This window comes from Enhydra lutris, unplaced genomic scaffold (genome assembly GCF_002288905.1).
Source record: "Enhydra lutris kenyoni isolate GAN:26980312 unplaced genomic scaffold, ASM228890v2 scaffoldscaffold76, whole genome shotgun sequence".
NCBI classification, from domain to species: domain Eukaryota; kingdom Metazoa; phylum Chordata; class Mammalia; order Carnivora; family Mustelidae; genus Enhydra; species Enhydra lutris.
Genome location: NW_019154160.1, coordinates 2,467,260 through 2,494,055, shown reverse-complemented (window position 1 = coordinate 2,494,055; position 26,796 = coordinate 2,467,260). Strand labels below are relative to the sequence as shown.

The 26,796-nt window shown below is 45.2% G+C and overlaps 1 protein-coding gene across 1 annotated transcript in view; it reads right to left on the bottom strand.

Annotated features, from left to right (window-relative positions):
- Window positions 1-26,796, bottom strand: part of LOC111160500 (pecanex homolog 2) — a 275,016-nt gene that overhangs the window by 203,771 nt on the left and 44,449 nt on the right. The window contains exons 8-10 of the mRNA XM_022523646.1: window positions 25,000-25,093; window positions 12,543-12,678; window positions 4,292-4,437 (exon numbers count right to left, since the gene is read on the bottom strand). Coding sequence (XP_022379354.1) covers window positions 4,292-4,437; window positions 12,543-12,678; window positions 25,000-25,093 — 376 coding nt within the window. The remainder of the gene's footprint in view (window positions 1-4,291; window positions 4,438-12,542; window positions 12,679-24,999; window positions 25,094-26,796) is intronic.

Here is a 26,796-nt window from a genome sequence, read left to right as displayed (position 1 = left end):
AAGGAATGAGGGTCTGGAAGAAGGTCAAGGCTGGGAGGCTGGGAAGGTGATGTGGCTTTGAGACGCAATACAGACCAGAGCAGAGAGGGCTTTGAATGGACTATGTACAGTGAACGGTTGACTGAAAAAATAAAGATGACTTCAAGAGTTCAGTCTGGGGAAGAACGGATCATGGCAGAGTCAATGGCAGAAGGTGAGATGGGGAGCCAGTTTGCAAAGGGAAGTGGATTCATTTGATTCACGCAAGACTGCTTGCCGCGGCTCTATGTACTTGGAATACATAAGTGAACAAAACTTCTGGAGCTTTCTTTCCAGTGGGTAGTGGCATAAATTAGTAATATGCACAAGAAATATTATATTATACAGCATTTGGAGATGATTAACATAATCAAAAAATAAACAGACAAGGTAAGAAGAATTACTAGCGTCTGGGTAGGGAACTGTTGTAATTTTCAGCAGGAAGGGCAGACCACGCCCCACCGAGAAGGGACTTCTCAAGTGTACAGCACCTGGGGACTCCAACATGGGGGGCCGGGAGGGAGAGGTTACCTGCCAAGGTGACTGTGGTATGAAGGAGTAACCAGCAAGACAGAAGGAAACCAAGAGAGGGCTGAGTCCGCGAAGCCAGGAGAGGAAAAGCCTACCAAGGAGGGGAGCCGACTCTGTCAGAGGCTGCAGATGGTCTAGTGCAATGACGGCTGAACGGTCAGGTTGACGGTGACCTTGACCAGGGCAGGGTTGGGGTGGGTTCGGGGAGTGAATGGAATGGGCTTATGAGAGACTGGGAGGCAGAGGCCACAAGCCAGCTCTTCCAGGAGTTCTGCTGCAAAAGAGAGCGGAGAAACCAGACGGTGGCCTGCGGGAGAGTGGGCCGGGAGGACTTCTACAGATGGGAGAGAGGAGAGCATGTTCTCAAGGTGACAACGGTGACCACGAGATCATGTGAGAAGTAGGAACGCTCTTCCTGCCTCTTGTCGCGTGGTTGACTCTTTCTCTTGTTTCTATCTCCGTCTGCCTGCTTCGCCTCAGAAAAAGCTTCTGCAAGCCCCTGTTGTGACAGGAGTGTCCCTTCTCCCCCAGTTTTCTCTACCTCAGGCCCTGTGTGTGTCTTTCATGGCACCTACTCCAGTCTATTCCAGCCTACCTCACATGGCAGAATTCAAGCTCTATGAGGGTAGGGCCATATACCCCTTGCCCAGGGCAGAGCCATGCACGGAGCAGGTGCCTGGTGTCAGCGGCGTTTTAATCTGACGAATGAATGAACGAATGAATGAAATGACGCCCGGATGGGCAGCTTTCTCTTTTAGATGCCAACCCAGAAAATAAGATAAATGAAAATAAAACCTGAGTGTTTTGCAAGATGGGGTAATAGCAGAATAAAAAGTAAGAGAAAATGAAGGAGGGCGCCTGGGTGGCTCAGTCTGTTAAGCGTCCGACTCTTGATTTCGGCTCAGGTTGTGATCTCAGGGTCCTGGGATGAAGCCCTGTGCTTAGCGGGGAGTCTGCCTGAGATTCTCTTTCTCCCTCTCTGGCCCTCCCCACCGCGTGCTGTCTCACCTTCTAAAATGAATAAATAGATCGTTTTTTAAAACGAGAGAAAAAGTCATTCTCCTTTTAAAAAGGAGAAGGAGGACAAGTCCAAAAATATATGAGCGGAATGAATGCTGAACCAAAAACAAACAGGAAAGGCTTCAATTTTAAGAACCATGAAGGTAAGATCAGAAAAGGAAATATTTTCAAGGAAGATCAGCCTGAATTCCAGAGTAAAGTTGAAAATTACCAAACAGAAGGCCTTAAGCTATGGGAGTTTATAGCAACGATTAGTTCAATTTCAGTGCTTATAATTCACCGATTTCTTCTACGTCTTGCCCGATTCTTTCCATTTGCTTTTTATTATGTATTTATTTCCTTCATAAACTTTAATTTGGCAATTCGAGTTCATTAATCCTTGTGGAGCTTTAAATACAATGTCCCCCAATGAACACCAAAGGTAATTTATTTATGCCTTTTGAAATTTTACTATCAGAGTAAAAAACGTGAAATTTATTGTGTAAATTCCTGCTCTCTTAAACAGACATTTCAGACCATCCCTGTCCTAACTAAGGAGGCGAACTAGGGAGGTGTGCCTTAATACAGCCCTACGTTGTACTCAAGGCCAGGCTGAAGGGCTGATTTCACATGCCTGGAGTCTATACTTCTACAAAGCTCCCAGGTGATTCTGATCCACGGTCCTGTTTGGGGAAAACACTCTCCTTGCAACGATCCCACGCTGCTGGGTTTTTCTAGGTTAGTGTTTGGGTTTTTCTTCCTCCGTCCTCACTGTCAGCTCGTGGTTCATGCTGTCTTATTTTCCCTTTCAACTGGCCACGAGCTGGAAAACCAGCTCCCCTCATGTGCTACGAGATGCCCGAAAGTGGGCTTACGTGGGCTCTGAAGATAGGGTGATTTCTCCCATGAAGGAAGGGCCTAAATTTTAGCATCTGGGCTTAACAAAATCTACTTTGGCTACCTTAATTTCATTGTATTTTTATTTATTTTTCTTCTTTCTGGGTTCTGGGACACATTCCAGGTCATACTAACAATAACAGCAACTAATACTTAAAGAACACTTTGTATGGCTAACTTGATTTAACCCTTGAAATCTCTCTATATACAGATTATCCCCATTTAACAGACCAGAGACTGAGGCACAGGGAGGTTTCACACCATCCTTAGATCACAGCACTAGTCAGTGGTGGGCACTGGGCCTGATTCCCAGGGTCTCCCCACACCAGCTGAGGGACCCACAAGGGACCCACGAGTAAGGGAGCTACTATTGCTACACATCCTTGAACACTGCCTTCTAACTCACTGTGACCTGCCACAGAAGTGATTAAAACTATAAAACTATAAACTTTTAAAAACTGCAATAATCTTCATCAACCTTTTTTTTTTTTAAAGATTATTTATTTATTTATTTGACAGATAGAGATCACAAGTAGGCAGAGAGGCAGGCAGAGAGAGAAAGGAGGAAGCAGGCTCCCCACTGAGCAGAGAGCCCCATGTGGGGCTCGATCCCAGGACCCTGAGACCATGACCTGAGCTGAAGGCAAAGGCCTTAACCCACTGAGCCACCCAGGCGCCCCTTCATCAACCTTTTTAAGACCTTAATTAAATTTCCAGTTAATCTGTTGCCACTGAGCAGATTTAAATAACCCACCTAGAAACCTATACAATATTTGTTTCTAATATGAAGGGTTAACACAAGGGAATCCAACTTTCAAGAGATCCTTTTTGACAGAAAATAAAACTAATATTTCAGGGGGAAAAAAGTCTGCCTCATCTAACAGGATGCATTATCTTGGACTATTTCAGTTACGTTTAAACATTCATCTTAAATGTGCGCCCCTGGGGTGACACAGCATTGTGAGAAAAACCATTATAACTCCATTCCCTAGCTTGCAGGTCCTGAAATTTACTATTGTAATTTTGCATGACTGTAGTTTTTTAGTCTGTGCTCACACCACTTAAGACATTACTATAACAGGAAGTCACTGGGGGACCAGCTACAGCAAGGCAGGGGATCAGCCTTCTCACGGCCCCCACTGGCTGGCATTTAACTGTGAGACTCTGCGTTTGCTGATGATGGCGTCAGTAAAGACATCTTGAATTTTCAAACCAACCTTCCCATCAGAACAGCGTGGCACCCGAGGATCAAAATCCTGATCTCTGTAGATCATGAGATCAGCGGGGGCGAGAAAGGGGCCGACACGGGAAGGCTCTGACCTGGCCCCAGATCCACCCGTGCTCAACGAACTGGACCCTCTCCCGTCTCCCTCCCTGTGCACTGACACAACTCCAACCCCACATTTCATCTTGAGGATCAATGCAAAGAAGAAGAAAGAAAGAATAAAAGGGTTTAAAAAGAAAACATTAACATTCCAACTGGTGTATCTCTTCATTTGCCCTCATCTCCCCCTGCCCACATCCCATGGGCCAGGTTCCAGGCGACCCATGGAACCTCAGGCCTTCCTACAGAAATGTGGGAAGCCATGCGGACACCAAGGCATGACCCCATCCCTAGAGCTAACCTCAAGTCTAAACCATGTTCCCCAATTCTCCTATCTCCCACTGTCTCCAACAGTCAGGATCTCACCGCTTCACCTTTGGGTTTGCAGCCCAAAAGGCATGCATCTTGAAAACATTCCAGAGAACATTAGCAAGTGGCAATTTCTTTTTACAAGCATGCGAGGGCCCTTGTGTGCTCCCACTGTGTCTTCCATCCATACATTTGCGTGCTCAGCGGGCTTACCGGTCCAGTAACGCCAACAAGGTAAGTCGATCGTACCAGACTTTAATCCACTTGCCGGGGAAAATGATAAACTTGTAAAACTGCTCTCGGTTGAATTTTCCTTGTGTCGAAGAACATGACGCATCTTCCAGATCCTGACTCAGATGCTTTCAGGTACCAAAAGAAACAACAGAGAAAGCGTTTCATACCGACATGGTATTGTCATAAATATACCTCGTAATAACAAAAGTACAAAAAGCAGATGTTCCGATTCTGAAATGTAAACCAACACAAGTCATAAAAATGGGTACTTTCAGAGAAAGGTGATGATCAACAAAAATAGTCTTTCTTACCAAGACACTTCCATTCCATTATAATGTACCATTAAATTTATGCTACTCCTATCAAAACACCGCTGTTAATTAAGGCCGAGAAAATAATTCTCATAAAAGATCAGGATTCAACAAAAGATCTGAAATGCCTTAATTTTTGAAAGGCGTGTTATTTAATAGAATGTTGAAATAAATATTTAAATTTTACTAAGAGTAAAAAGGTTTTCATCGCCAGTTTTCTAGGTTGTTGGTGAGACCTAAGATATGAAACACCAAGATATCTATAGAAAAAAATCTAAACCAATAAAACAAATGGGAAAGTTTAATTCCAGGTTTAAAATGTGTTAGCCCCAAATACATCTCAGGATGGCTTTAATTTTATGAAGAAGAACTTAATTTTCAACAAAACAAAACAAAACATAGTCTTCATGGGTATGTCTAACATACAAAATGAGTAACTCTTAGGAGCCTGACACAAGGCTGGGCATGGGAATATCAGGGAGAATATGGCAGACACACCCCGTGGCATCCCACTGCCAATAAGAAAACAGCCCTTGGACATCTAACAGTCACACAGACTCCAAACCAGCCACTGCTCGATACCATCTCTAAAACATAAGCCATGAAGACAGCCTGTTACGATGGCATTTCCAGGGACTACATTTGCAATTAAATATCGGTTCATAGTTGTTTCATTTATTCATTAGCAATGAGGAGCAAAATGTTCCATATTGCTGGACTTCTCAGAAAACCAAAGATCAGGCTCTCCAAATCTAATGAATTTAATGTTGACCTCTGTCATATCCATCTTCAAAACATATCCGGTTTTCCCTTCTTGTGCTGTTAAATAGAAGCTACCGGACATACCTGCATACCTTCTCACCGTCAAACTCAGGTGCACTCGGTGCTCATCCTCCATATCATCAGTGAAAGCCCCAGACTCTGGGGTACCTTGAGATATTGTTCCCTACACTGAATAACACTAGATATCATGCTTTTTTTTTTTAAGATTTTATTTATTTATTTGACAGAGATCACAAGTAGGCAGAGAGGCAGGCAGAAAGAGAAAGGAAGGGAAGCAGGGTCCCTGCGGAGCAGAGAGCCTAATGTGGGGCTCGATCCCAGGACTCTGGGATCATGACCTGAGCCGAAGGCAGAGGCTTTAACCCACTGAGCCACCCAGGCACCCCTAGATACCATGCTTTTTAAAAATACATCATTGTTTAAACATGGAGTGAATGCAAATACACATCTTTTAAATGTACATAGGGTATTTTAAGAAAAAAAAAAAAGCTAATTCAGAGCTAGATGTGTGGCTCTCACCCTGTATAAGAAAAAAAACATTGCCGTTAGCATAGAAATTCCCTGTGGGCCACCGCTTGGTCCCATCCTCTTCCCTCTTGCCTCACGGGATCATCACTGTCCTGAATGTTGTGTTTATCACCTTCTCTTCACTTCTGTTTTACATAAAGCCCAGCGGTTATGGAAGCTTTGAATGCTCTTATGTATCGAATCTGTTGAATCCTCCAAGTTTTATTGTTATTATTATATTGCTCATTTCTAGTATCCAGTGCTCTTATCAGATCTGCTTGGTCATTACATGGCCTTTTGCTTCTTACTCAGACTTTCAACCTCTTCTTTTATCTCTAAGACATATTTAGTCCATATTCTGAATCTAATCATTATCGTTTCTAAATCCTTTGAGAGTCCGATTCTGCTTTCTGTTTGGCATTGTTGGCTCTTATTTCTGGTCTATTTTACAACTATTCACTTTTCCTTGGATCCTTATTAGTAGGAATTCTTTGACAGCAATATTGAAGCTCTGTTCTTCCAGTTTAAAACTTAACCTCTGTCTCTGCTAGGCACTAGAATACCACACCAGCCTGGCACCATTTTAAAATGAAATCTTTGTGTGAGGTGCTTGGACCGGCCATGTGATCCACGGTGGAGAAGGGCTGCGAAGCCACCCCAAGGTGTGAGGCAGGAAGCTCTGGGAGGCCCCTTAGTGGGGATGGTGTTAATTGAGTGCGGTTAGTTCATCCTAAGAAGAGGATGTGGCTTCTCGAAGTCACAGGTTAAGTGGAAAGACTCCTGTTAGACTTCCCACACTGGGCTCTTCCTGCCATTCTCTGGGCACAGAGGCCATTAAAAATGAAGCCCCCCACACGCACCCCAATATTTATAGCAGCAATGTCCACAACAGCCAAACTATGGAAAGAACCCAGATATCCACTGACAGATAAAGAAGATGTGGTACACACACACACACACACACACACACACACACACACACACACACACATGCACACAATGGAGTATTACTCAGCCATCAAAAAGAATGAAATCTTGCCATTTACAATGATATGGATGGACCTAGAGGATATTATGCTAAGTGAAATAAGTTGGAGAAAGACAATTATCATGGGATTTCACTCATAAGTGGAGTTTAAGAAATAAAACAGATGAACATAAGGGAAGGAAGGGAAAAATAAAACAAGATGAAACCAGAGAGGGAGACAAACCATAAGAGACTCTTAACTATAGGAAACAAACTGAGGGTTGCTGGAGGGGAGGTGGCTGGGTGGAGGGGGTAACTGGGGGATGGGTGTGAAGGAGGGCACGTGATGTAATGAGCACTGGGTGTTCTATGCAACTGATGAATCACTAAATTCTGCCCCTGACACTAACAAAACAATACAATATAAGTTAACTAAACTGAACCAAAAAAAAAAAAAAAAAATACACAGCCCCCAGGTTCCTCTTTGCTGTTGGCCATTGCTTGTCGCTTCTTGCTACTATCGTGAGACTTTTCTATGTGCCCCAGCCCTCTGCAGATCTTCTATGTCTAACCTGTATTTTTTTTTTGCCACCGTGCTTAAAAAAACAACACAGAATTTACCATCTTAACTACTCGTCAGTGTATAGTTCAGTACTGTTAACCGTATCCGTACTGTTGTACTACAGATCTCCAGAACGTCTTCACCTTCCCAAACTGAAACTCGGTCTCCAGGAAGTACTAACTCTCCCTTCTGTCCCCAGCCCCTGGCAATCACCTCTCTACCTTCTGTCTCTGTTTTGACAAACCTAGGATCCTCCATAAGTGGAATCATAGAGTATTTGTCTTTTTGTGGCTGGCTTATTTCATTTGGCATCAGCCTCAAGGTTCACCCATGCTGCAGCAGGTGTCAGACGTCCTTCTTTTTAAGGCTGAATACCCCATTGTGAGGACGCCCCCCATTCTGTCCCCGCATTCACCAGTCTGCGGACACTGGGTTGCTCCCACCCCTTGGCTACTGCACGGAATGCTGCTACGGCCAAGGGCATGTAGACATCTGCTGGATTCTTCTGGAGCGATGTCTGTGGATCTCCACTTTACCTTCTTCTGGATGTACACCCAGACGTGGAAGGGCTCGATCATTCTAACCTCTACTTTCACCCGTTTGTTTGGGCTCTGTACTTCTGCAAAAAAGCTTTAAGATGGGCTGTAATTTCCTGTAGGCTGACACACATAAGGCACAGGAGACTGGTAAGGAGGGCCAAGACCAGACAAGGGATGAGGACAGTAGAGAAGAGCAGCCGTGAAGGTGGGGGAGGTGCCACCTTTGAAAGGTTGTGCAGCTTCTCCTCGACCTCGACAGCGGAAGGTTAGACTCGGGCAGACTTTTTCTCAATTCAGTGGAAGTCACTGGGGTCAGAATGTCTGGCTTGTATCAGGGGCTTCACGGGGCACAGCAGAGCTCTCCACGGAGGCCCATTTTACCACCTTTGTTCTCCACGGAGGCCCATTTTACCACCTTTGTTCTCCACGGAGGCCCATTTTACCACCTTTGTTCCCCAAGGAGGCCCATTTTACCACCTTTGTTCCCCAAGGAGGCCCATTTTACCACCTTTGTTCCCAGATGCTAGTGCTCTGACTCAGCTACGGAACATGAAGTTCTTCTTCAGATTATAAAATATTAATGCAAACAGCATTTCAAGGGGCAGCTGATCATCACGAAGGCAGGATCCAGGACGGCCGTATACAGGATGGACTGGCTGTAGCACTGCAGGAAAGTTGAGACGGTAAGTGCTGCTTGTGTCTGGGATTCTATTCCGATGTGAAAGAGACCGGAGCGGAAACTGTGTCATGTCAGCCAGAAGACCATCTTCTGCTAATGACAAGGAATTTATGTGGTTTATGATAAACCTCCCCCAACAAAGGGGAGCTTTTTCCTTTATGTCCCATAGACAAAGAATGCCAGGGCTACCACAGTTTACTGCTTTCTGATGTGGGAATTCAGGTCGGATGGGAAAATAGGTCAAGGATAAGCAGCAGCAAAGATAACAGCATTCTTTGGAATTATAAGAAAAGTACTGGCCTTAAGTTGAGGTTTAATATTATACCCTTTCCTGTTAGGGAAGGTCCGTATGAAAACAAAATCACATGAATATTCACATCTATAGTGTTTGCAAAGTTATTAAAGATTCTAGTAAGTTGTGCTATTTTTCATCCTTAAATAAAAATCCTTGTTTAAAAAAATCTCAGAAGTTAAGGCAAAGAAAAATGATTTGACTTCTCTATTAGTTTCGGAGTGGGCGAGCTGACACAACAGAATGTTCTGAAGGTGGAAGTCTGAGTCTTCTAAGGCCTTTCTCCTTTGCTTGTCAATGGCCGTCTTCTCTGTGACCTCACGTGGTCTTTTCCCCGTGTGGATCTGTGCCTGGATTCCCCTCTTCTTAGAGGGATACCAGCCCTATTGGATTAGGGCCAACCCTAATAACCTCTTTTGAACTTAATTACCTCTTTAAAGATCCTCTCTCCAAATACAGCCCCATTCTGAGGTACAAATCAGCCCATAACTTAACTTCCTGGATGAGAAAATCAGGTTCATGGAGTTTCACTTTTCACCTTGGCTAACGAGGAACCTCAGAGCTAAATGTTTCCGTGGATTATAGCAATTATTCATGGCCTGTTTTCTGGTACAAATTCCAAATTGAAATTTTTCTCATCATTTCAGTCATTCATTTCCTTACCGATCCAACAAATACTTGTTGCACAGATTCCCTAAGCCAGATCCTGTGAGTACTGTACGCTGAGAATTCAAAGGATAACAAGAAAGAGTTTGTAGCTTAAAGGGTTTGACAAGTCTTGGGGGGCAGACAAGCGATCTAGCCATCAGAACACAGTGATGAACAGCAGCATATCAATGCCTGTGTGTCTAGAGAAGGAGAGAGGAGTGAGCCATGGGAGCAGGTGCATTAGATGACCCTGGAGGGAGTTGGGAGTAAGGGGTCTAGCAGAGCTCCTGCGGAGCATCAGCAAAGACAGGGCTGGCCAGGGTAGGGCTCACGATGGAGACTGAGTCTCTGATTTATGTGAATGCATAGACACACTGGCCAAAAATTTCTTTCAGTCTCTGATTCATTAATTAAGCCTGAGCGAAGAACCACCATGTCACACTGCCCAGTGGGCTAGGCTCGCACATTTCATTCTACTATTTCAAAAAAGAGATTAGCAAACATAGTGACAGGGCGTAAGGTGAACACAAGTTCTTTTGAAGAGATAAGATAAATGCATTGTTCACACTCCCCGTAAGGATCTGTATTTACAGCATAATATGCAAGACTCCTTTCACGAGTCTGAATTATCTGCAACAATTGAAATGATGATTAGCATATTCAGCTTAAGAAGGTGTGTGTGTGTGTGTGTGTGTGTGTGTGTGTGTGTGTGTGTGTCTATGGTACATTTCAGAAATATTTTTTGGTAATATTAAAATATTTAAGAACGTAAAGGTCCATCCCTCTCCCCTAAGCTACCTGAAAGTTCTACCGCTCAAAATAATGGTACCTTCAAGAGCTCCATATAACTAATAAGAATTTGGGGGCACCTGGGTTGCTCAATCAGTTAAGCATCCAACTCTTGACTTCTTTAGGACATAATCTTTTTTTTTTTTTTTTTTTTTAGATTTTATTTATTTGACACACAGAGAGAAAAATCACAAGTAGGCAGGGGGGTGGGAAGTAGGCTCTCCGCTGAGGAGAGAGCCCGACGCAGGGCTCGATCCCAGGACCCTGAGATCATGACCTGAGCTGAAGGCAGAGGCTTTAACCCACTGAGCCACCCAGGCACCCCTTCACATCATGATCTTAAGGTTGTGAGATGGAGTCCTGAGTTGGGCCCTTTGCTGGGCATGGAGCCTGCCTGAGATCATCTCTGTTCCTCTGTCTCTCTGACCCTACCCTCTCCCCACTCAAACATTCTCTCTCTCTTAAAAAAAAATTTTTTTGATGATGTTAATCATTATCACTGATTCTATGGCATAATTTTGCCATATATGATCTCTAATCCTCATAACCTTACAAGATCTCTTCCTCATAAATGCTATTATCCCAATTTAAAACGTGGTGAACTGAGCCTCTGAGAGGTCAGGTCACTTTCCCCGAGGCCCTGCTCTGGGAGGAGGAGCATGGGACGCTGAAGCCTGCTTTCCTTCTGCAGTCTCGTTTAGGGGAACCCAGCAGAATCCAGAACTCAGACATTGCTCACTGTTAAGGCCCAAGCCACCTGAACAGCTAAACACAACAACACGGATGGGTCCCCCTGTGAAGAATCAAATTAAAAACACAAATTTGAAAAAGAAACCATCAGAAAAATGGACAGTGATCAAAGTAATTAGGATGAACAATAATGGAGATCAAATAATATGTTACTTAAAAGGATCTTAAAGTCAGACTTGGGACTTGGAGCATGAACTGTACCTAATAAAAGCTAAAATATAAAGGAGAGCCTGTTATGCGGAGGAGAGCAAGTGACCAGGCCTACTGTCAGAATGCACACAGGTGGGTTTAAGTTGTTGGCCTCCTGTCAAGGGCAGAAGTGTAGAGCTCCCTGGAAAAGCTCCTGCAGGGAGAGGTAGAGGAGTGAAGAGGATACAGTATAGGTAGTAGGCCAGTCAGCCCAATGCTGGGATGGGGGAGTTGAAAGGGCCTCTGTTTGGTTGTCAGAAGTGGGCTCATGAGACATCATGGTGGAAGCTGCTGGGGAGAGGTGAGCAGAACTGGAAATCTCAATAGTGACTGAAGGATAAAGTGAAAGGAACGTTGAGCTGGGACGAGTCCAGCCAATGCCCCAACACCAGGGCCTTCTGCCCTGGTTTCCTTAGATGGTAAGTCTAAGGGAAAATCACACCTAACCTCCAAGATTTCCTATAAGGTTCAAGCTCCAAGTCCTAAGCCTGACTTCAAAATTCTTTTAAATAACATATTATTTGATCTCCATTATTGCCCGTCCTAATTATTTTGGTCACTGTCCATTTTCTGACGGTTTCCTTTTCAAATTTGTGTTTTTAATTTGTTTCTTTACAATGGGACTCATACGTGTTGTGTCCTGAAGCGTTTGCTCTGCCTCTCCCAGAGTCATCCTCATAAAGGTGTGCCGAGTAAATGAATGAACATCAGTAAGTCACCTCTTGATAATATAATGGAAGCCTTCATCTTTTAAGCCCCCTTGATGATAATGTCATTTGCTCTAAGAATGAAATCTTTCTTCACGTCAAGATTCTCTTTAAGAATCTCTGAATGTTTGGTATATAAGTTTGTCATAAATTAATAAAGAAAAATCCAGACTATTTTCCAACCATGGTGAGCAAAAGGCATCCCAACCAAGGAAGCCCTTATGGGATCCCTGCATCTTGGCAACCAAAGAAGATGTCGTGAATTTCTAATGTGCTTGGAAGAACAGTAAGACAATGACAATCCTGTTCCTGTCAACAAAGGATACCGGTCATTTAAACGGCGTCTTCCCGCCTTCACCCCGTAGGCTACCGTGCAGTGAGATCGCCACAACCCAGCCACAGCATGAACTTCATGGTAGGACCTGACTAATTCTGTCAGTCTTTTGACCACAAAACCAGTTCCAAGACCCCAGATTCTGGAACCTTCCCAGTGCGGCCGGAACGTACCCGTGGGGTTTCCGACTGGGTCCTCCGAGCCACCATGAGTAGCAGCTGTTGTTGAAGTGCACTGACCGCTGGGTCCCCAGAAGAAGGGTCCTGACTCTCGGATGTGGTGGTGCTGGACGAGCTGATCTGCATCTCTCTGGGGAGCGGCAAAAGACAATCTCTGGTTACACGGAAGCGTGGGAGCATGGGAGTCGTTGGCTCATTACCCACAAACACAAGGACACTGGGGATCCCCACTGTAGGGAGCGGCTAAGCCTTCTACAACCATTACCCCCTTACATGCTCAGGGAAGGGCTGACATTTTGATGTGACGCTATCTGCGGGCAGAAGGACAATCACCCTGCACACATTCAAGTTACTCAGGCTGCCCAGAGTTGCCGTGTATGGCAGCAGGTAAGTAGATCCCTGGTGTCCTAGAAATGACGACCTTAATTTTCTACATAGTTCGTGGATGGGGAGGTGGAAGCAATGGTTTCTAGCTTCCCAGTCTGTGAAAACAATAAACAGTAGCCTGGGTAATTCAAAGACAGCGATCAGGAGGAAATGCTGACTATCTAGCATCTCTGTTACCTCCCCCAACCCCCAACACACTCCGGATTCCCTCTTCACGCCCCCCAAAGCAAAGAAGGTGCACAGGGGGTACAAGAAATGCCTCGGGTAATTGGAAAAGAGGACACCACTAAATTAGTTGTAATCTATATTAAATAGTTTTATTGTCTTTAATCACATATAGGTTGACAGGATGTAAATTAATAAAACTCTTCCAGAAATCTCAAGCCTGGCATCTTTCCTTTGGCTCAGAAAGCAAAAACTAGGACACACTTCTCCACCTGCTTCTCTAGCAGGGTGCCGATCACCTTGAGGGGGCAATCCTGACTGCCTACCCTACAGTCATTTCTAATGGAATTCTTGCTAACATAGCTCCAATTTTATTCACTCATCCAAGACTATGGCTTCAGAAGAGAGACTAGGTCCCTCTCTAGTCCTGGGGATCAATCCTGGTCATTTTATGGGCATCACTCTAACCCCATTTACCCTGGACCAGTGCCTAGATTCGAGAAGGGAGAACGTATCCTAAAAGGCCACTGTGGCACAAAGGGGAGGTGGCTGAGCATATCAGGGAGCCCGTGCATAAGTTTTTCTATTTCTTAGAAGATCACAAAAGTGAGACACTCTCTTACTCCCGGACTTTAGACGCTACATGAGTAAGAAACATTCGGGGCTGCGGCAGCCACACTGTCAGCATGAGGAAAAAGCCTGAGGACAACAGAGCCGAGAAAACTCATTTCCTGATGACAATATTGAATGCCTGAATTCACCAACCTCCACTGATCATATCTTTGGACTTCCTGTCTAACCCACTGTGATTTTGGGTCTTATGAAACTTGCAGCTGGAACTACCTCAAGAACGTAGGTGCTACACTAACATATGCCTTTCTGATTTCTACCTCACATTTCATTATAAAGTCCCTGACAGGTTTTTGGATCTTTCTTTCTCTTTACTCCTTATGGCTGCATTCACAAACACATAAATATTTATCCCATCAGAACAGTGTTTAAAATAGTCCCACTGTATGCACACACGTGTGCACATACACACTTCTCTACATTTTTCAGACATAATTCATGACCATTTGATGATCCTTTTGGTAAAGGCGTCCCTGTAAAGAACCATTCAGGAAACCTCGTGTGTCAAATACAGGATTTAGGAAGCAAATCAAGAAGTACATGGAGTTTGCAAACTTAAGAATCCTGTCCTTCCGTTATCTAGCCGACTGTTCCACCGACAATGCCTTTGCTTCCTCTCTGTGGTCTGGGTGTAACATCTTTTACTAACAGAAAAAAGAATCAGTCAGATTTATAAAGGCAATGGCTCATTCAAACTTTTTTGCTTTGTACAGAAACCAAGGCGTCCTGTAATTCTGTTGTTCCGTCGCTAAATATAATAGGGCTGAAAGTGCCCAATCAGATTCAGGGAAATCTGCATCTCGGCAAATTCGAGCACGTCACTCCACGTCACTAAAACCGAAAGATCAGTCTGACATCATGTCAATAATATAAGGGATGGCTAGAAACCGGCAGGCATGGGCTGGCAATGTGTGCATCTATGAGAAAGATCTGGAAAGTGAATAGCGCCCTCTATTGCCAACCAAAATAAACCAAGAAGTGGCTATTGTGTGCGGTGTAACAGACAGCTGTTAGAGCCAGCCTCCCCCGCAGGTGCTTCCTGCCAGGAAACATGACAGGAGGGAAGTGTTAACACCCCTCAGTTACCATCTGCGTATTACTTAGCATGTGTCTGATAGTAAAATAATAATAACAATAAATAACTTTATTTTCTTATTGAGGCCATTTAAAAGTCCCATGTAAAAATCTAGGGTTCAGTTTCTTTTCAAAATCTTTTGGGTAAGTTCTAGAATGAAACAAAACGTGGCTTGAAACATTGCTCTCCTAATCACTGTGACTATAAGCATTTGTTAGCTCAAATCCTCACCTGGAAAACAGGGATGATATCTCCTGCTTAGGGGTCGTGAGAATCCAATGAGACGGGGTACGTAACCACCAAACGGTGTCTCCCCTATAGCAGACAATTAACAACCTTACCTTATTGTTTTATTTCCTTCTATTGACATAGGACCCAACTTTGTTTATTTTCATATGAAAGAGCAACATGATCCCTATACTTTTCATACACACACATGAATTCTTGTTGTCTCAATGAGGAGACAGTGTCATGCACTCAACTCACACCTAATCCTCTTTATTTTATAAAAAGAGACCCAACCTTCAGCTTATTAAGTTAGCTTTTTAAGTTCTCACTTAATTAACCTCTTTCATGAAAGTTGCATATTCGAAACAAAGTATGATGATATTAAGAAAGCCTAGCTTTGCCCTAGCTTCAGGACCAGTAGGTCCGAATCAGAAAGCCTGCAGTGGCTTCCTACTTGGCCTTACAGTCAACACTGCTCAAGCAGAAGAGAGCCCCTCCACCCCGCTTAGATGTTCTTGAGGTCCTGATGCAGCTGTAATCCCCATGCGCCAGCCGGCCCACTCAAGATCCAAAGAGGCAGTGATGTCACAAAAATCATGCAGCGGATGCAAGTCTGCCCACCAGCCTTTAAAGAACGCCTGTCTGTCTTAGACAGCTCTTCTCAGACTACCTGCTGCTTATTTTCCCTTTCCTAGATGTGCACTGTGAGCTGCACAGTGATCTAAAAAAAATCTCTGTCTGGGGCACCTGGTTGGTAGAGTTAGTTGGGCATCTCAATCTTGGTTACGGCTCGGGTCGTGATCTTGGGGCTGTGGGGTCCAGCCCCACGTCAGGCACTACGCTCAGCGTGGAGACTGCTGGAGATTCTCTCTCTTTCCCTCCACCCCTCCCGCTTGTGCTCCTCTCCCCTCTCTCTCTCTCTCCAACAAATCTTTTAAAAAATAAAAATAAATACATAAAAAAATCAAAAGTCTCTATTTTACTAACTTAAGGCCAGAGATTTCCCCTTGCATTAATAAATGTAATGGGAAAGGGCTGAGTTTTAAGAGATTGTCCCTTCTCTAAAGCAGTAATATTCTAACCTTGTAGTAAAAAAATGCACTCGGAACTACTGCAGAACAACACTTGCATATTTGGTCTTGATTACCCGCTCCCTGGTTCATCTCTGGTAAACTTGTTTGGTTCAGGGTGATGGCACTGATCGCATGGAAACTAGACTGAGCTCAGAACAGGAGCAGAAATAGTGACTAATGATAGAAGCTGCTAGATAAAAGCAGACGCTAGAAGGAAATAAAGAGGGACCAGGAGCTAGAAGCTGGTCTGGGCCAGGATGGTGACTCTCGTATGGGCAGAGCTGGGCCTCATATGGATGGTGACAGTGTTCCACCATTTGGTACCCCTCCCCCCACCAGGTTTCATTCCATTTGTCTAGGCTTCTACAATTAACAATCAAAATACATGTGCTTCTTCTATATTTTCCCACTAATGTGGGGGGAAAAAGTCCTGAAATTCTTCTTCTTCCCAAGATCTCCAAAACTATGGCCCATCCTCTAGAGATGGAGGGCCTCTCTTTCTGTCCGTCCCTCTTGTTTTTCAGGCTTCCTTGGGGGACCCCGGGAACAAACCACCCAGGCGGGCATCCTAAAAATGCAAGTCACAGCAAGCAACATGTTCAACATGTAGGATATTTAAGTAAAGCAACAATGTTTTGAAAACGATAACCTTTATTATTGAATTTTAACAGGGATTCTAGATTTAAAGTCTGCAAACAACTCAAGGGTAAAAATTCACCCGCGCAGCCAAACAGGAGGCAGACCGGGACGGGGCCTCCAACCTAGGGTCTGCTGCCACCGTGTGGCAGTATGGGGTATGGCCACCAAAACAGAAGTCCAAGGCGCGGGCTGCCCAGCCCAAGCAAGCCCTGGCCTGCTTCCCAGGGAGGCAGAGAAGGGGCCTCAGAAGTCTTTCTAGAATCAACCTCGTAAACCTTCCATCCTTATGATTCTGTGCCTGGATGAAAATTTAATCTCTCTCTCCTGTGTCCAAGACACTGAAATAAGGATCAGAGCAGAAGTATCAGAGAGTGAGTAAGGGAGGGCACAGACATTTGGAATGGCAGAAACTCTTCAAAGACAAGCCCTGGACATTTCTTCCAGATCACTCCCACCACTATGTGATCAAAAGCACCCAGATCTCCCAAAAGTGGTGGGTTGTTGTTTTTTTTAATTTAAAGTGGTACACACATAACTCTCCACTTTGCAAGTCAACATAGTAATGAGACTGTATGCAAACTCTGAAACACTTATAACTAGAGTTTCCCTTCTCAACTTACACCTGAATGGGACACAGAACTGAGCATATCCAATATGGGGAGAATTCATATTTTTTTCCACATTTTGAAGACATAATTGACTAACTTCAATACCCCATACTCTAGTTCAGCTAGTCCAAACCAGGGACCACTATTTCTTCTAACTAAAGAAAAAGGGTGGTGGGGGGGGAGAATTCTAAAAGAGAGGATTATTTTTGACAACTTTCTGCTACTTGACTTCTTTGGGAACCAGGGGCATATCATTGAAAGGGCTTTTCTGAGAGCTGATCCCAATGAAAAGGAAATTTTTACTGAGATAAGGGTCAGAAAGCCTGGTAATGTCAATAAAAGAGTAAGAATTCTAAAGAGGTGACAGAGAGTAAGTGCAGAGCTTTGACCCATCTTTGGAGCATAGTACACAATGGGTTTAGAGACTTAGCAATGTCCAAAAATAAGCCCAGTTTATAACCAGAACAATATCTGCTTTGATATGTACTACAAGGATTCAAAAGCAAATAAAAGCCAAAAGCAAGTGAATCCAGATAAATCACCGCACTATTGCCCAACCTACTCTATGTTTTTTTGTTTGTTTGTTTGTTTTCATTTATTTGACAGAGAGAGAGAAATCACAAGTAGGCAGAGAGGCAGGCAGAGAGAGAGGGGGAGGAAGCAGGCTCCCTGCAGGGCAGAGAGCCCGACTAGGGGCTCGATCCCAGGACCCTGCTGGGATCATGACCTGAGCCGAAAGCAGAGGCTTTAACCCACTGAGCCACCCAGGCGCCCCAACTCTATGTTTTCAATTAAAAACAAGTTGAGGTACAAAAATCCCCCAGTAAAAATCCTATAAACTAGGATGCCCCAGTAGCACCTGGGTGGTTCAGTCAGTTACGCATCAGACCTTGGCTTAGGCTCAGGCCCTGGTCTCAGGGTCACGGGATGGAGCCCAGCGCTCCACTCAGAGTCAGCCTGTCCCTCTCCTTCCCCCACAGCCTCTTTCCTTGCCCCTGCACTCGTGTGTGCACAGGCACGTCCTCTCTCTCTCAAATAAATAAATAAAATCTAAACTAGTATTCTCCAGAATGAGTCTTCCATTCAGCAGACTACTGTGCCTACTTTTTGAATAATGGATGTTCAAAATAAGTATAAATACTATGTCTTCCCACCAGATTTCACTGGAGGGCAAACAATAAGCATTTTGTATGCATTTTCATTAAATTGTTTATGACACTGGAAAAGCCAGATTAATACTGAAGCACGGTTATATATCTCTCCCAGAAGAAAGTTCTGCTATGTTACTTGGGAGAATTTATAGACAAAAACGACGTAAATCTTTGCTGAACAAAGAAAAGAAACTATCAAGCTTTAATTGTAAGACCTACAGAGGAAGTAAACAAAGGTCCGGACTGCAAGGAACCTTTTAGACACAAGACACACTTTCCAAACAGAGAGCCTACATCAACTTTGATTTTTCTGGGTAGACTACAGCTTTCTAGGTAGATTAGCTCATTTTGGGCTCTGAGCTACTGAATCGGTCCTACGTGTGGGGTAATGAATTTATCCTCTGCAAGTTTCTTTGAGTAGCAATTCCAAATGCTGCCATTGAAGCCATAGCTCCTTCATTCTAGGGTCTGGGGAAAGCAGAACTGTTAGCGTTACCAAACGGCCTTATGGACAGTTACTGTGCAACTGGAAAATGCTGCTTATGTTTCTTTGGCAGTTAATGAGAAATGCACTGGTTCCCACAATGACAGTGAGAGCAAGGAGGGAAATTTGTTTCCTCTCCTGGTTTCCTCCAGGAATCCCCAAAGAGACATGGAAGTTACACTGCAAACAATTCCCTATTCATGCTTGAGAGTCGAGGATATAAAACTGTCACACGGCAACCGAACTGAACAATGGCAGAGAGGAACGGCTAGCTTGCCAATAATAAGAATCGGTGGTTTAATGGCCTAGTTGGAGGCAATCCCAGTCACTGAAGTTGCCTCACAGGGAAAAAACTGCTTTTCCAATATCTTCCATGGCTGAATGGCTTAGCAACAGCCCCAGCTAGGAATCCTTCCAAATTCAAAATCAAAGTTTGTATTTACTATAGTGGGAGAACTCGACATTTAATGGCATGAGGAGCCAGAGATACAATATTGAAGGACCTACCCTGAAATTACGACAGAGTTCCAAATGCTGGAGTACGACGGGTTGACAGAGAGAGTGCAAAGTCCTTAGCCACCTGAAAATCTCATAAAGTAACTCAAAAAAGCCCAAGAGGGAAGGCTTCCACCCAGGTAAAGTCAGGATGCTGAGCTCTACAAGGCCAGTAGTGAACGTGAGCCCCTGGCCCACCACTTGTGTTTGCAGATAACAACAAGGTCCTTACGGCGGGTACCGTCCAAAGCACTGTAACATCTATTATATTTAACTTGTAACACCACTGCAGTGATTACTATGTTATTTCCATTTATGCATTAGGACACTAATACCTAAGAGGGTTAAATGAGTTGCTCAATGTCAACCAAGAAGTTCATGAATGCGGGAACCGAAACCTTGATCCGCCTACGACTGACTTTCACCTGCGTGCTCCGGGCCACTCTGGATCCTGATGTCCCATCACAGCCCACGTCCCACCACAGCCCCCTTCCACGTGGATGCCACCACCTCACAACTGAACAGAATACAAGACGGGAGCATCTAATCTCAGCTACAATCTCTGATTTCTATGTGCTGTGGGTTTAAACAGTCATTTCACAGGTTTGTTTGGGTTCTGTGGGTTTTCTTAGTTTTAGTTTGAGGGTTTTGAGGTTCCATTTCCCCACTTACAAAAAGATCAGATTCTGTACTCAAATGAGCAGGCAAGCCACTGGTGCTCCTGGCTCCTGCATTCCCACCTTCGCAAGGTGACGGCGTCATCTGATGATGTTGTCTTGATAATTAGTGCCACGTTCGTGGGACTTTTTCTGTCTACAAAGGGGTCAGAGTGTTCCTGCCACCAGGAGAACGAAGTGTGAGCCACCTGACCAGTCTCATGGCCCCCACGGCCGACTCCCCTCCTCCTGTTCGGCTTCTCTCTGGCTCCCCTAACTGCCCCGCTGGTCCCGCCCTGTCCGGAGCGCCCATGGGCCTGCCCACATCCTGTGTGGTGATTGGATTTGAGTCCAGTCAGTAGTTAGGGAACACCTGTCTGCAGAGGGCTGTGTGCGGGCTCTGACAGGACGGGAGTCCTACCCAAATGGATGAAGTGCCAGAGGGAATGTGGTAAGTCCTCCTCTAAGGGTGGCATGGAAAAGTCACTTTATTTTCACGGTAGGGACTGATCAGATAAAGAAGCATAAGGAGGCAGAGTGTCGTCTGTGCTCTGAGAGATGATTACTCCAAATGCCAGGAACAGAGAAGGGCATTCAAGGCAAGGAAGAGCAGATGCTTAGAAAGGAAGGGCTGAGAGTCGGCTCGTGTGGGCTTCACAGAGCAGAGAGATGAGGCACAGGGCCGCGCAGGGGTGTGGAGGAGCGGGCTCGCTGCACCCCTGCCCAGACACGCACTGGGGGCCACGTAAGGGCATCTCCATTGGACATGTTTCTGCAGGAAGGGCGGCTCCCCAGGAGGACACAGGGTGCGGAGTGAAGGCCTGGGCTTCAGAGCAGGAGGGACAACCAGGAGTCCTCAGACCACAGCCAGCCACACACGTCATCTGTGGCCTGTGGTATTGCCAAAAAAAAGAATTAAAACTGATAACGTGAAACAAAACAGATTTACGTATAAGTGTGGATTCTAGGCTCCCTGCAGAAATTACTGGAAAATCTGGTCAGGCCAGGTTTTCTGGATCAGGCCTAGGCAGATGGAGGAGAAGCAGCAACAGCCCCCGCAGACAGGATAAACGCTCTCCTGGGGACCGCTGTGGCCACCACGCCTACCCCTGCCACTGGCCAGCTTCCCCTGTTTATTCTCCCTGCCTGGGAGTCCTCCATCGGGCTCCCTGCTCAGCAGGGGGTCTGCTTCTCCCTCTGCCCCTCGCCCCGAGTGTGTTCCCTCTCTCTTGCTCTCTGTCAAATAAATAAAATCTTTAAAATAAAATATCTCCTTTGAAACAGCCTGCTTGCTTTATCCTACTTCCAAGAATTCTTCCTCCGTATAACCAATTCAGATACCCAAATCATCATTCTATCATGAACTGCCATGAAAGCCAAGGCTTATTATGAATCCAAAGCAACCAGCCTCCGGTGATGGGTGGCAATAGCTTTCACTGTCCCCCAATGTGGGGAGGACTCTGAGACTGCTGGGATATCCAGCACAAGCCCGTGGGACAACAGTTTAAATCCCAAAGATCATCGGACTCTGCAGAGCACTGAGCCGTTTTTCCTGCATGAGTTAAACAGATGGCGGCCCCTTAACCGCTTTCCCAGAACCACAGAGGGAACCGCTTCAATGCTATAATTCTGCTAAGTGAACGAACTTGAGTTTTGTTCTCACGCATTAAGAAGGAAGCACGGTCCATCTCCTATACCCAAATGAGCCAATGAATTGCCACAACACCCCATAACCAAGTCCCCTCTAAATGATGAACCTATATCAGAGCATAGACCGTCTGGGAACATGGATCATCTCAAACACGGGCCTGCCCGCGGAATAGCAAACACGTATATTATCCCACGTTATCTGTGAAGCACGACGAGGACAAGCTATGAGGGGCTGGGTGCCATTCCTTCCTGGAGCTCTTAAGAGCCAGCGTCCTGTCAAATTGCCTTGGAGAGAGGGTAGGTGGACAGAGACAGAACTTGGCATGTGAGGTGGTGGGCCAAGAAGTCTCCGTGGGGACGTTCACAGACGAGAAATATTAGTGACAACGAGGGACATTATACAAAGCTTCTCTTGAAGGGCAAAGCTGCTTCTACAAAACTTGATCATCATTCTCTTTAACGAAGTTCAGTAATTAACCTGATCGAACAATTTTACCAGGAACAGAGTCCACGGGAGTCATCTGTTGGTTTTGCTGCCCTGCCTCCATCTAGCTCACTCCAAAGTTCCCTCTGCAGAGCCACCCCCATGATTTTTTTCTGGGGAACCTGCAATCCAGCTCTGCAGCTGAGCGTAGAGCTAAGTCACGTACTTGCCCTGGCGACTGGGCTCCGGGAAGGTGGCCCAGCCAGAACCCATCAGACTCAAGGAGACTCCTTGGGGGTTTATGGGAAAGAAGCCTGGTGTCCTCACTGGACTTGAACGAGAGGAGAAAACACAGGCCTGAGGCTACAGGAGGCATCTTCTGACACCAGAGCACGTGTCTGACTGACAGTGGAATCAAAACACAGGAATGGGGAAGCGGTAGAGAAAGAGACACCGCACCCTTGGAAACATCTACAAGATGCCTCCGTTGAATGACCCCAAATCCGCACAGTGATGAGACCTGTTTGACTTGGATTGTCTCGTGTGCACCAGGAACGGGGTCTCACTGCGGTATGCATGGGAAAAGACGGAGCTCGGGAAGGACTGACCCGAGACTCTCCACGTGGCTACGAGGGGCTGCTCAGCACAGATGTGCAGCAGCCCCCAGCACCTGTGCGGAGCCCGGGCCTCACCTGGCAGAAAGCCCTCGAACTCGGAGGACATGCCCTGTGGCAAACTGAAACCCGGGCAGCTGTGGGAATGGAGGATAGGCCACAAAAGAGCTCAAATCTGGGGAGGAAATGCAGAGGAGATGAAAGAAAGCAAGACCTCGGAGAAATCTAATAAAAAGGGAGAACTTGGGGGAGAACGGGAGTCAGAGGGCAGCTCCCCAGGAGGCATGGCCTGAGAAGGTGGAGCCTCCTGGAAACCCTGTAGACATTCTCTCTGATTCTGATTTGCACACACTACGTTTTTAGTCTTTTAAGGCCCTAGATATGTTGCCTTATGCTAACGGGCATTACCGGCAAATGCAATTAAAGTATTTACCAAGGGGGGAAAGTGAAGCACATTTATCCAGGAAAATAAAAATAAGAAAGTCTTGTAACTTTATTTTGGAATAGATAAGGGCCTGATAACTGTTCTAAATTTAGTTTAAAAACACGACAGCTTCCAACTAAGGATTGCAAAAAAATGTGACAGCTTTCAAAGCTGTGTTCACACAGAATTAAGTATTTAGCTTCAGAAAGCTGCCATCTTAGATCTCTAAATCCATGAAGCCACTGCCACGAAATGTCCCACGGGCTGGGGCCGAGGTGTGGAGGGCAAACCTCCTTCTCCTCGTGGGGGACATGTGCATGGAGACTTGCCATGTTTCTGGTTGGAGAAGAATTTTGTTTTCTGTCTATTTTGACTGGAGTGTGGGCACCAGAGGGAGACGGAGGGTGAGTGAAAGGCGTGTGAGTGATGGAGATCATGCCCTTCCCCCACAGGAGTGACTCAGGTTCGGGGCCCAGGTGCGTCCGTGTGGCCTGGGGGAGCCATGGCCCGCAGCACCCGTCAGATCTGCCCCAACGGCCGAGCCCAGCTTCTTCGGCAGTAGGGACTGCAGTGCGGGAACGCCCTGCAAGGCTGGCACACAACATCCCAGCTGAAGGGCAGACAGCAAGGTCAAAGACAAACTTTCTTCAAGGCCCTTGTGAGGCTTCCCCTTCAATTTCCTGGGCACACCCCTGAAGGGAACTTTGACCTTGGGGAGGGGTCGTCAACCACAGGGTCTGGAATCGGGGTTCCTGCAACTCCCTTTGAACGCTCAGGTGTGAGGCCCAAGGCATTCCAACTGCACCACAAAGGACTCCCCTACATCTTCAAGTACTTGTACACACAAGTACACACACAAGTCTAACGACACGTACGCGGAAACGTACTTCCTCGCTTAGGGCAAGCAACGGAGGCGCGTTCATGGATTATCCTCAAAGAATCTTCAAGTCTGGGGGCGCCTGGGTGGCTCCGTCAGTTAAGCATTCGTTTTTGGCTCAGGTCATGATCCCAGGGTCATGAGACTGAGCCCCAACGGGCTCTGCCCTCAGCAGGGGGTCTGCTTGGGTTCCTCCCCTCTCCTCCCAACACGCACCCCTGCTCCACTGCTCAGGCACATGCGAGCACTCCCCACCCTCTCAAAGAAAGAAAGGAAGGAAGGAAGAGTAAGTTGAAGTCCAGAATGAACAATGAATTCAGTCCGCCATTGGTAGGATCTACAACTCGCCCAACACTGCCATGAACCCAGCTATGTTCCGGATACACAAGCTAATTTACTATCAACTTAATTAACATAATTTAGAAAGTTGGTCCATCCATTCTGAAGGAAGGAAAAGAGAACAAATACTCAGATCACCTATCTGCAAGAGAGCCAGCCTTCACCACTGCGGATGAGCGCTAACTACGCTTCTGGTCTGTTCCTCGGAACACATTTAAGAACGCGTTCTTCTCGAGCTGCAACACTGTCTTCCCTGAAGGGAGCACTACGGTTTGCATAGGATTCCTCTTTATGTTTATGAGTTTAATTCATTGTTGGACGCAGCTACTATGAAAACGGGTCAGTTTATTCTTTATTTTTCTAAAATATCAGATTTTCTTTCTCGCATAGGAAACCCACAAAGCTTTGACACCTACAGACGGATTAACACCTTCACCCCCACCAGGATCCTCACTTCATTTGCAGTCAGAGGAATTTTCATGTCCCCCAGCAACACGACAGCTCTGGAACCTGAAACCAAACCTCCACCTACCGAGCATGAGAGAAACTGTCATAATTCGATGGCGGGTGCTGGAAAGGGCCTTCTCTCTGATTGCCAGACTTTAAGTAACAGGATCTAATTTCCCCTGGAAAACCACAAAATTTCGGCAAAGAATATTAGACAGTTATCGGTATCTGGTCATTTCAGCTTAAATTTTGTCATGTCAGAGGAAACTCATTTTAGACTGTTTTAATAATAACTGTGGGTAATCTAGGTCCATTCTTTCTATTTTTTTCTACAGGATGTGTAACTTAACTAAGAAAATCTTCTTGACATACCTCTCTAATAACATGCTTAGACAAGCTTGCCTCAGTTACCTAGACTTAATTGCTTTTCTTCAATTAATTTGCACTATCTCTTAATTCACTTTTGTATACATTTGACCCTGGGACAACTTGGGGGTTAGAGGCACCGACCACCCACATTGTTGAAAATCCACATATAACTTTTGACTCCCCCAAGACTTAACTACAAACAGCCTGCCTGTTGGTGACCAACAGCCTTACCCATAACATAAAGTCAACTCATACCAGTTTAAATGTTGTATGTTTTATATATTATTTTCTAATAATAAGGTAAGCCAGAGAAAAGAAAATGTTATGAGGAAAGTCATAAGGAAGAGAAAATACATTTACAGTCCTGCACTGTATTTATCCAAAAGAACCCATGTACAAGCGGACCCACCCAGTTCAAACCCTGTTGTTCAAGGGTCCACTGTATTCTCTTGGGTTCGCTGTTTCATCATGGGTCAGTCCGACAGGCGTGAGCCATAACTGGGGAGTTTTTGTATCATGTGCATAAAAAGGCTTATCAGGTGTGGCTTTGCTTGGTGGTGTGCACGAGGCCATCCCCATCTGGGAATTTTCAGATGAGCCCTGGGGCAACCCGAGCTGACTGGTGTGTCAGCCCGGTAATGAGGAAAAGCCAGAGATGGAATTAATTTGCAGAGTTAAATTAGCCTGCTAAAGAGGCTCAGGGTACTGAGGTGTGAAAACCAGTCCGTTTTGTAAATGTCAGCGGTCTCCCCCGGAAGAGGTTTTAGGAATACCTTCTCCAGGTGACACAGGAGTGTAATTAACCAGCTGGAATGGAGACAGAAGGACTGGACCTCAACTTGGAGGTTCCTGCCACCAAGAGATACATTAATAAGGACAAACCGCAGCCCCCTGGAGGCTTTGATACAAGTGTTAATGTTGTTCTTTATAATGTAAAAGACTCCCTTGTATTTCTGCAGATGCAAAAGCACTTCAGTCCTTAAACTACTACTGTTCTGCAGAGAGGGTAACCTAGTAGTTTATGATCCAAACCTGGGATCATTTATCGAGTAAAATATCAAACATTAACAGATCTATAAGGGACTTAAACAAAAGACCCATCCTGAAAAAGCAAGAACCTATATATCCCTTATCTACAGAACTTTGAACTTGCCACTTAATATTCTTTATTTCTTTTTCCTTCTCCCTTCCTTCCTTCCTTCTTTTTTTTTCTATTTTAAATCCTTTTTATAACAAGGCACTAAAATATATATATCAAGGTCAGGTGTTCAACATACATCCAAGAAATATTTACTAGGTGCTAGGCATTGCTTTCCTAAAGTTCACAGTTGTGAGGTGGACAACATCATTAATCAAATCATAGGTCAATAAATAATCAGAAGCTATAATAGTATCAAAGAAAGAGAAGGATAAGGTGTTCAGAGACTGAAAAGCATAGGAACCTGATTAAGTCTGGGGAGTCCAGGGAAGTTTTTTCCTGAATAACTGTCTTTAGAATTAAGATATGAAGGAC